Source organism: Chinchilla lanigera, unplaced genomic scaffold (genome assembly GCF_000276665.1).
Source record: "Chinchilla lanigera isolate Chin_1 unplaced genomic scaffold, ChiLan1.0 scaffold00050, whole genome shotgun sequence".
NCBI lineage: Eukaryota > Metazoa > Chordata > Mammalia > Rodentia > Chinchillidae > Chinchilla > Chinchilla lanigera.
This window is the reverse complement of record NW_004955451.1, coordinates 14,153,435-14,165,051: the sequence shown is the minus strand read 5'-3', so window position 1 is coordinate 14,165,051 and position 11,617 is coordinate 14,153,435. Positions and strand designations below refer to the sequence as shown.

The 11,617-nt window shown below is 39.3% G+C and overlaps 1 protein-coding gene across 4 annotated transcripts in view; it reads left to right on the top strand.

Moving 5' to 3' along the window:
* Fbxl20 (F-box and leucine-rich repeat protein 20) overlaps positions 1 to 11,617 on the top strand; it is a 104,149-nt gene that overhangs the window by 36,761 nt on the left and 55,771 nt on the right. For all 4 annotated transcript variants that reach the window (XM_013519186.1, XM_005394302.2, XM_013519187.1 and 1 more), the window contains exon 2: positions 10,923 to 10,984. In XM_013519186.1, the coding sequence (XP_013374640.1) occupies positions 10,923 to 10,984 (62 nt within the window). The remainder of the gene's footprint in view (positions 1 to 10,922; positions 10,985 to 11,617) is intronic.

Here is an 11,617-nt window from a genome sequence, read left to right as displayed (position 1 = left end):
CTGGGGTGAAAGCCATTCTTTGTAGCTTTTTCTCTCCAGCAAGGCAGATAAGTTCTTGAAGTATAATTCTTGATTCCAGAGAGCTGCAAATTAAAAAGTTACCTACTCTACACACCCAACATACAATGGCATCGCAGGAATGAAATAAGAACAGTAGACTTTTCCATTGAAAAGGAAGGGAAGAGCTGGGCATGGTGGACATATATGTAATCTTAGCACTCTGGGAGGGCTGAGGCAAGAGAACCCCAAATTGCAGCCCAGCCTGGGAAATTCAGTGACTTAGCAAGACCCTGTCTCAAAATTTTAAAAAATTAAAAAGGGCTGGGGATATAGTTCAGTGTGAAGGTGCTTAGTTCAGTCCCTGGTACCACAGAGAAAGAGGAAGTATATAAGAGCTGTTGGTCCAAATCAGTTCTTAAATCTAGCTGGGTATGTGGTCTTAGGTCAACTCTAGGAGCAGGAAATGTTAACACATCCCCACGTGGTTCAGAGCACCCAGCAGTGAGACACATAGGAATTACAACCCTGTCATGAATGTGTTAAATATTAGGTACCTAGTCCTCCCTGGACTTGGTTCCCTAGAATTATTTTCTGTGGTTCTTGGCTATGCTTTCTGAGATGTCTCGTTTTACATAGGAAACTTTTAAATTTTATTTATTTATTTTTTTATGGAGCCTATAATCCTCACTACTCAAGGGGCTGTAGGAGAATCACATATTCCACGCCAACCGAGCAACTTAGTGAGAACTTGCTCAAAAGTAAAAATTGAAGCTGGGTGCAATGCTGCATGCCTATAATCCCAGCTGCTCAAGAGGCTGAGGCATGAAGATTGCAAATTCTAAGCTAGGCTGGGTAATGTATTGAGGCCCTATGTCAAAATTTAAAAAAACAAAACAAAACATAAGCCAGGATCAGTTCTAAAATGCCTCTGGTACCACAAAAAATGTTTTACAAAGCCAATTAGCTTTCTCAGTATATTTCTTTTCTATATGAAGTTGAGACTCCAAAAGCCTCTTTTGATTTTAAACTCTAACTTTTAATCCAGCTGGAACAATTTTGGATTTCCGGCAAATCTGACTTGGTTTATTTTATGTCCCCAAAACTAAACTATCCATAACCCATTTCAAGACAGACATCTTGGGCTGTAATGTGATGCAGAAGTAGAGTGCTTGACTAGCATGCACAAGGCTCTGAGTTCATTCCTCAATACAGCAAAAGAACAAAAACAAAAAAAGATCTCTCTCTACTTTGGATCCCATCAGGCTCCTGTGGCATAATTCCCCTAAGCCCTTTTGTCTAACTGAGAGAAACAACCAGGCAAAGTCTTACAAAGAACTAACAGGGCCAAGCGTGGTGACACAGGCCTGTAATCCCGACACTTCAGAGACTGAGGCAGGAGGATCGTTGCAAGTTTGAGCTGGCCTGAACTAAACAGTGAGACCCTATCTCAAAATAGATAAATAATGTAATTTAATTTTTTTAAAAAACCTAACACCTTAGATTGGGTATTTGTCCTGAGCACATTTCTTATTTTGAGACTCTTCCAAGTTTGAAAGACCAGAGGCAAGGGTAGTTTTACTTTCCAGCCCAGCAAGTGTTATGCTCTCTATATCTCTTCTAAATTCTTTGCAAACTGTGCAGGTCTCCGTTAAGCTTGTTTCCTGTCCCTTCATCATACTTGGCTGACACAGTATGGTCTCCCACAGACCTTTCCTTCAACTCTGAACGTTGAATGTGTTTGGGGTATTAGACTGGTTCATGGTTCCTTTTGCCATATAGGTCTTGCCACAATTGTGTTATGGTCTAATTCCTATAATTAACCCTTGACCCTAATGGTTGGGTAGCTTTGCTGTCCTGACAATTTGGATGGTATGGAGACTGATATTCGGAAATGGAGAAATGGAGCATTGCAGAACAAAAACAAGAAGCATGGTACCACTGGGTTTGGGATCAAGTGGCAGACAAGGTGAAGTGGCAGGGAGCCTGTTGGTGGAAGCTTAAGAACCATGGAAATTGTGATGGGAATCTGGTAAAGAATGACCCATACTGTGGAGCTGTGAGACAACTGGCAAAAACACCACCTGTGATAACAACTGGGGGCTGTGCCTAAGGTTTCTAGGCATTATTTTTTGAAGTACAGTACTGGGCTGGGCATGGCTGAGGCAAGAGGATCACCACAAGTTTAAGGCCAGTCTAAACTATATAGGGACACCCTGTCTTTAAAAAAAAATACAGTGCAAACTGGCACTTTCATAATTTGAGAAGTACTATCTTAGTCTGTTTTGTCTTCTATAAGAGATAACTGGGAGGGGCTGGGGATTTAGCTCAGTGGCAAAGCGCCTGCCTGGCAAGCGCAAGGTCGTGAGTTCGGTTCCAGGTACCGGAGAAAAACCCAAAAAAAAAAAAAGGGATAACTGGGGCTAGATAATTCATAAAGAAAAAGTAAGTTCATTTGCTTGTTTGGAGAAGAGTCTCTGTGTAGCCCAGGCTAGCCTTGAGCTCGCTATGTATTGTCCCCATTGGCTCCAAACTCAAGCCGCTAACCCCCTGCTGGAGACCAACATTAATCTCTTCACATGGGCAGTCATGACCCAATCACTTCCCTCCAGCTCCCACCTGTTAAAGGGCCCACCATCTTAATACCATTAAATTGGAGGCCAGTACGGTATACTGCACTGTGGCACATACTTATAGTCCCAAGCTACTCAAGAGGATTGCTGTTGTCCATTAGTTAATCCACCACATTAAGATATTTTGATGTGCGGATCAATATTCTTCATCAAATCCAAGGAATTTTCAGCCATTATTTTTTCTATCTTCCCTCTCCTTTTAACACCGTGTGTTTAAAAAAAAAAAAAGACCAAGAATTCTATATCCATAATCATTCAGCATCTTCAGAAGGCTAATAAATCTTGAAGTTGAGAGGCTGAGGCAGGACGAGTGTGAGGTCAAGGCCCAGGCTGTGTTATGTATGAGATCCTGTGTTATTATTTTTATTTTTAAATTTTGCTACTTTTGCTTGGTCCAGTCTTGTTCTGTAAAACACATTTTTTCCTTATCCTGAATTTTTTCTCTACCTTTAATGGATGTGAAATTTTGCCACCTTTAAAAAAAAAAAAAACAAAAACAAACGTGGTGCACACCTGTAATCCCAGCACTTGGCTGATGCAGGAGGATCACTGCAAATTCAGTTCCATCCTGGGCTACATAGTGAGTTCAATGCTAGCCTAAACTATGTGGGAAGACCTTGTCTCACACACAAAAAAAAACAAACCATAAAAACAATTTTAAGAGTAAAGGATCTGAACATGGCTAAGAGTGTAGCTCAGTGGTAAAGAATTTGCCCAGCATGTGTTAGGCCCTAGGTTTAACCCACAGCACCTTAAAAATAAAATAATAGAATGGTTCTCCAAAGAAGATACACAAATGTCCAACTACAACAGGAAGAGATGTCTAACATTAGACTACTGTGTTCTCCCACTGCAGCCTGCTCCCTTCTGTAGAGCATACCTATTTACCTACTTTTAGTTGGCCCAGACTCGCTCTGCAGAGCCTGTTTTTTTTTTCTACCTTTAATAAATTGCCAAAAAAATGTCCAACATTACTGTTTATTAGGAAAATCCAAATCAAAACTACATGAGACGACCATGTCACAACTGCTAGGATGACTATACAGTAATTTACAAAGGGGAAAACGTGAAAGATAGCACATGTTGGCAGAGATATAGAGAAGTATCAATCCTTGTCCGTCCTTGATGGTAATGCAAAATGACAGTATAGCCACCATAAAAATGTTGGGCTCGGGGCGGGGGATTTAGCTCAGCGGCACAGCACTTGCCTGGCAAGCGCGAGGTCGTAAGTTCAATTCCTGGTACCGGGGGGAAAAAAAATGTTTGGCAGTTTCTTAAAAAGCCAAAGATATCATGATCATAATTCCACTCCTAGATATACACCAAAAGATTTAAAAACAGGCATTCATATAAGTTCTTATATAGGAGTGTTCATAGCAGCAATATTCACAACAGCCAAAAAGTGTAACAACTCAGGTGTCCATTGACATGAATGGTTGAACAAAATGTGGTAGACACACAGTGGAATGTTATTCTACCATGAAAAGAAATGAAGTACTGAGATTTAGGACAGTGTAAAAAAACCTCAAAAACATTATAAAGAGAGATAAGCCAGGCATAAAAGGTCACAATCAAATGGTTCCATCTATGTGAAATACCGAGAGGGAAATCCCTATACAAAGTGGAATGGGAGAACAGTAGGGCTGAGGAGGTATTACATAATAGGTGTGTTATGAGGGGATGAGAAAGTTTTGAAAGTAGACAGGGATGGTAATTGAGCAACAAGATGAATGAATGCACTAAACAGCACTGAATTGTACACTTTAAAATTGTTAATTTTATTGTGGGCAAATCTCATTTAAAAATTTTTAAGAATTCTATATCCATCAAAACTGTTTGTGATGGTTAATTTTAGGTATCAACTTGAGGGACTAAGGGGTGCCCAAATAACATTATTAAACATTACTTAACACTAATGTTTAAACATTATTTCTCGTGTGTCTGTGAGGGTGTTTCTATAAGAAGTGAGAATTTGAATCGGTAGGCTAAAGGTCTGCCCATCCAATTCACTGAGGTCCTGCATAGAACAAAAAGGTGGGAGAAGGGGAATTGTCTCTATCTTTGAGCTGAGGCATCTGTCTTCTGCCCTTGGGCATCAGAGTTCCTGGGCCTTCAGACTTAAAGGGAATTATATTCACTTACCATGCACCAGCCAGTTCCCAGGATAAATCTCATCCTCCCCAGAAAGGCCCCACCTTTATTGGTTCTTTTTCTCTGGAGAACCCTTAACGCCCTGTTACTCAAACACTGAGGCATAATGAAAGCATTCCCAATAAACAAGCACTGAAATAATCTGCTGTTAGTAGATCTGCCTTACATGAACTTTTAAAGGTTTTCTACTGGGCATGGTGGTGTACACCTGTAATCCCAGCACTCAGGAGGCTGGGGCAGGAGGATATCTGTGAGTTCGAGGCCAGCCTAAACTGTATAGCGAAATCTTGTCTCGAAAAGGACACCCCCCCCCCCGGCCCTTCAAAAAAAAAACTGGTGTTTTTCAAGCTGAAATGATACGGTTCCAGATGGTAACTTGAGGAAAAAGACACTGTAAATGTTAATTACAGAGGTAAATATAAAAGACTATAAATAGGTTGTTCTTTTTTATCTTAACTGAATTAGAAGACATTTGCATAAGACAATAATTAAAAACATTTTGTGTAACAATAGTAAAAAGGGGAAGGGGAGAAATGGAGCTCTATTGTAGCATAGTTTCTATATTTTACAGGAATTAAGTTAGTAGTCTGAAATAGATTGTACCAAATTTTACACATATATAATTGCTGGGCTACTAAGAAGTTAAAGAAATACATGTTTAAAAAGTAACAGCATACTAGAAAATACCTAAAACAAAAAGATAAAGGAGGAGCAGTTTTAAAAGACATGTAGAAAATAAACAGTGAGAGATACATCTCTCTGATTGTGAGTGGATCAAATATTTCAAAAGACATAGATTGATAAGGTGTGTTAGCACCTGCTTGTAACCTTCGCTACTTGGGAACTGAGCCAGGAGGATCACACACATGAGGCCAGCCTGGGCAATTTAGGAAGGCCCTGGCTTAAAATGAAAATAAAAATGGCCAGTCTAAGTGGCCCATGTTTTAATCCCAGCACTCTGGGAGCTTGAGGCAGGAAGATCAAAAGTTGAATACTAGCATAGGCAATTCAATGAATTAGTAAGAGCCTGCCAATATATGATAGATAGATAGATAGATAGATAGATAGATAGATGTGAGAGAGAGAGAGAGAGAAAGAGAGAAAGAGAGAGAGAGAGAGAGAGAAAACAAACTGAGGATATAGCTCAGTGTGAAGACCCTGGTTCAGACCCCAGTACCATAAGTGGCTAAATAAAATGGGTTAGGTGTGTAACTCAGTGCTAAGCCTTAGATTCAGTCCTGAATACTGCAAGTCAAGCTGGGCGTGGTGGCGCATGCTTATAATCTCAACACTTGAGAGGAGGGCAGGAGGATCATTCCAAGTTCGAGACAAGCCTGGGCTACAGAGTGAGCTCAAGGCCAGCCTGAACTGCATAGCGAGACTCTGTCTCAAAAAAGAAAAAAAAGATCCCTCCCCTCCAAAAAAAAAAAAATACTACAAATGGCTGGGGATGTAGCTCAGTGGTAGAGTTTGCCCAGCATACATACGTAAAGCCCTAAATTGTCTCACCATTAGCAGAAAAGGACAGGCAGAGATAGATGGGGTACAAAACAAGACTCAACTTTATACTGTGTAGAAATAATATACTTGAGATTCAAAGGCACAAATAGGTTAAAAATAAAAGGATGGGAAGATGATATACCATGTATGCTAGAGTTGAACAATTCAAGAATGAAATTAAGAAAACAGTTGCACTCACAACAGCATCAGAATAAAAAGGTGCTTAGGAATAAACATGACAACCTGTGTGCTGAATTTTAAAAACATTGCTGAGAGAAATTGAGGAAAATCTAAATGGGGAGATATTCTTTATTAATAGTTTGATGATATTAATAGTTTGAAAGACTCAATTTTAAGGTGACAGATTCTTCCAAATTAGTGTCAGTACAATCTCTGACAAAAATTCATGCAAGCTCTTTTTGCTGATACTGATAAGCTGGTCTCAATTTATATGGTGCTGCAAGGTCCAAGCATAACCCAAATGATTTTTTTTTAAACTATAACTATACATAACTATAAAGCTACAATAATCAAAACATTAATTTATTGGCATATAGAGTGATGAAACAAATGAAATTCCAGAAATAATGCTTACTTTGTTTTTGTTTTTGCACTGGGAATTAAACCCAGGGCCTTCACACTGAGTTATAGCCCCACCTTTTTTTGTTTTGAGAGGCTCTTGCTAAGTCACTTGAGTTGCCTGGGCTGGACTTGAACTTCTGATTCCCCTGCCTCAGCTTCCCAGAGTGCTGGGAATATAGGTGTGCACCAAGGCACCCAGCTTAAATATATTTAATATGACTAACATCCCTTGAAATAAATGGGTCATAAAGCCAGTCTCCAAATTTCGCCAAATGATACTATATTCATTTTTGTTTGTTTTTTCAAGTATTTTAATTATTGTAATGATACTGAGTTCTTTGTTGCTTTGCTGATGTCATTCAGATCTTATTTGCCAAATGGGGAACAGTCAATTCATTAAATGTTTTAGTGCTTTTTTTCTCTGCAAGGCATTCTACTATATAGATAGGAAATGAAAAGACTGTTGAAGCCTGCTGGGAATTTACAGTAAAAAAGAGGGATTAAAGTACTTCCAGATCCCTATAGTATAAATAACATTTATTGATTCAGCAATCTGTAGGCCTGTTAGTTGCTGACTAAATTGTGGTGCACCAACTAGACAAGGCCCATTTCCTGTCTGATGTGAAGCACACCAGTCAGTTCACTATCCTCAGGGTTTCATAGGAGAAGGAACAGTTGCGTCCCGTTAAGGAGCCCAAGAAAAGCTTCATGGAGTATTTTTCTCCCATAGGTTACACTTTACTATTATATATATGTGTGTGTATATGTACATATACACACACACACATATTTGTGGGTTTTTTTGTCTTTTTGAGACAGGGTTTCAATACGCAGTTCAGGCTGCGCTTGAGCTCACTGTGTAGCCCAGGCTGGCTGGAACTCAAAATGATCCTCCTGCCTCAGCCTCCTGAGTGCTGGGATTACAGGCATGCGCCACCATGCCCAGCTACTATTATATAATTAAATCAGAGATACCACAGGTTATAAAATGCACCATTATTTTGTACAACACAGGAATAATTTTGACTTTAATTATAAGACATGTCTTCATTTCAAAGATGTTAAAATACAGGGAGGAAACCCTGAGATTATTGTAAAATACTTGTAACAAAATTTGCCCTCTTTTATAGGGAGGTGTTTACTTTTTCTATCCTAACCCTGTAAGTGTGCACCTTAGTGGGGTTAAATGTAAGTACCCACCTCCCCTGTGCTGGGTATTAGGCCCAAGGCTTTTGCAAAGCTATAGCCCCAGCCTTTTTCAAAAATTTTTTTTAATTTTTTTTTTTTAGTTTTGAGAGAGAGTCTCTCTAATATGCTAAGTTGCCCAGTCTAGGCTTGAACTTGCCAACCTCCTGCCCCTGCCTCCTAGAGTGCTTTGATTACATGCATGACGTACCATGCCTGGTTAAATATATCCTTAATGTACAACTTTTCATCTTGCAAAACAAAAGATAATCTCTTAAAGTCAAAATAAAGTGTATTAGTAAATGTAGCTGCATTTCTCAGAGGCTGAAATTAAAAGTGGCTTTAAAATAGAATTTTATTTTCTCCCATATAAAAGTCCAGATATAGATGCTGTTTTTTCTGGCAATGTAGTCCTACAGTCATTTGCAGGCTCCTCCTGGTTTTCTGCTTGTTTTTAAAGCTGTGGCCTTCAGCTTCATGAAATAAGATGAGTTCCATTCATCCTTCCTGCATTCTGAACAGCAGAAATAAGGAGGCTGAGGCAGGAGGATGGCTGTGAGTTCTAGGCAAGGCTGGGCTCTGTAGTGAGTTCAAGGCCAGCCTGAACGATATAGCAAGAGCCTGTCTCAAAAAAAAAATTGAGAAAGGAGAAAAGCAGTGCAGCACACCCTCTCTCCTTTCAAGACACTCCTGAAATTGCACACATCACTTTTTTATGTATTATTTGTCCAGGATATTTACTGGGACATTGCTAGCTGCAGAGAAAATATAGCTCTCTTTCCACACAGCCATGTGGTAACTAAAAATTGTGTATAACTTATGAATAATATAGGTCAGACCTTTGAATACCCTGTTTTGAACTTAGTAATTCTGAGCAGTAGGGGTCACTGTTGAGCAAGTGTTTCTTTCCTATTTTTTATGATCTACCTTGTCTTTTCTACCCATATTCTAAAGTCTTGCAGTAATTTTTTTTTTTTTTTTTTTTCTGGTCTTTTTGAGACAGGGTCTCACTATCCAGTTTAGGCTGGCCTTGAGCTCACTTCGTAGCCCAGGCTGGTCTCCAACTTGCAACAATCCCCCTGCCTCAGCCTCCTGAGTGCTGGGATTACGGCATACTGCACCATGCCCAGTACTGGAAAATTAATCCAGCTCTTGCAGTAATTTCTTGTATATTTGTGTGTGAAGCACTTAAATTTATTATGTTATTAAACTAATCCCCAAAACATGGCAATGGGGTTTTGAAAGCTGATTGAAAAGTCTTCAGACTTGAGATCCTTCTGCTTTAGCCTTTATGTGCTGGGATTACAGACACACACCACCACACCTGCCCAGGGTTTAGTTTCTTTGGGCTCTTCCTCCCTACTTTGTTGTTCTGGGGTTTTTTTGTTTTGTTTTGTTTTGATTTTGTACGGGGAATCGAACTCACAACCTCGCACTTGCCAGGCAGGTGCTTGGGCGACTGAGCTATATCCCCAGCCCTATGTTGTTCTCAATTTTTAGCCTGTTATACAGATTTCTAGTGTCACCATCTACTTTTCCAGCTGGGCATGGTGGTGCACCCCGGTAGTAATCTTACTACTTTGGGAGACCGAGGCAGGAGAATGGCGATTACAAGCTAAACTTGGGCAGTTTATTAACTTAGAGACCCTGTCTTGAAATTTAAAAATGATTCATTAAGTTCCCACCATGTATCAGGCTCTGTCCTTAGCCCTGGAAATGCGGCAGAGTATGCTCCCTGCCCTTACATAGCTTCCCATTTACTTGGATGGGAAGCTTATTAAAATTACTATGTGGATTTTTGTTGTTGTTGCAGTACTGGAAAATGAATCCAGCACCTTTGCACTGAGCTATATCCCCCACATTTAAAAAAAGAAAAAAACGCAAATTACAGTCTTGTGCCACCCCACATCCCAGCATTCTGGAGGTTAAAATGGGGTGGTCACCAAATTTGAAGCCAACCTGGGCTATATAGCAAGACCTTGTCTCAGAACACACACACAGGAATACTGCGGTAGACTGGCATAGTGGTATACACTTGTAATCCCAGTACTTGGGAACCTGAGGCAGGAGAATCGAGTTCAAAGCCAGCCTGAACTACATATTGAGACCCTATCTGAAAAAAAAAAGGAAAGAATAGAGAACTGCCAAAATTTATGGTGGTGGTTATGTGAAGCTTTATGGCTTCTTAACACTTCCTGGAAAAGTACATGTCAAATTTGGTGAACCACTTTATCTTATTGGAATTTAGAAATGGTCACCATAATAACGAGACCTTGAGCAGTAAATGTTTTTAATTCAGTTCCTTATCTATAAAATATCATAATGGGCTGTCATAAACATGAAAAACAGTACATGAAACTGTCTGACACTTAAAAATTCTGGCATATATGCTAATTCTTCTGACTGCTATTAGTTTATCTCAAAAGATAAGGAATTAGTTGAATGCCTCAAAGACATTTTCAGCCAAACCATCTCTGAAAATACAGTATAACTTTTTTTTTTTTTTTTTTTTTTTTTTTTTGAGACAGGGTCTTACTATGCAGTTCAGGCTGGCCTTGAACTCACTTTGTAGCCCAGGCTGGTCTCAAACTCACAACAATCCTCCTGCCTCAGCCTCCTGAGTGCTGGGATTACAGGCGTGTGCCACCACGCCTAGCTAATACAGTATAACTTTCGTACTTCTTTCCTATGAGAATTACCTCGAACTATTTTTAGGTTTGGTTTTTTGTTTTTGGTTTTTTTTTTTTTTTTTTTTTTGGTATTGGGAATAGAAGTCAGGACCTAAGCTATATATCCCCAGCTCTACCTTGAACTTGTTGAGGTGATCTTAATAAAATGTTAAGTAACACTTGACATAATTATTTTGTTTTGCAGATGTTCTCAAATAGCGATGAAGCTGTAATCAATAAAAAACTTCCCAAAGAACTCCTGTTACGGTAAGTTTGCTGATTTTATTGAGGTTATGTTCTTGTTTTGGCTTTAGTATATGTCATATTTGTGTATTTAAAATGTTTAAGATTTGTTAATTTTTTTTGTTTATGTATGGCATCTGTATTATCTTCTTAGAGGGTTTTGACCAGTATTCAGCGTATTATTATTTAATTTTTATTAGGACATGTTTGCAGTACATAATAGTATCTATATTACTTGAAATTTCAACTTGTTTGTTAAACAATATCACTGTGTTTTCTGGATGTGAGTGAAGGTACTAGATAGCTTACCACTTAGTGTATCCCAAGCGTCACCCGGGCAGCACATTTGTTTACATACTGATTATACCACGCTTTATTTGGGAAGGTGTCATTTCAGCCATTTCTTGTTTGAATAAGATATGGTCATATGTGTTTTAAGCCAGGCATGGTGGCGCATGCTTGCAATCCCAGCACTCCGTAGGCTGAGACAGGAGGATCGTTGCAAGTTGAAGACCAGCCTGGGTTACAAAGTGAGCTCAAGGCCAGCCTGAACTGCAAAGCGAGACCCTGTCTGGAAAAGACAAAAAAAAAAAAAGATACACTCATGTGTTTGTTTTATATGACTTTTTGCATACTTTTTCATTTAGAATGTATTTG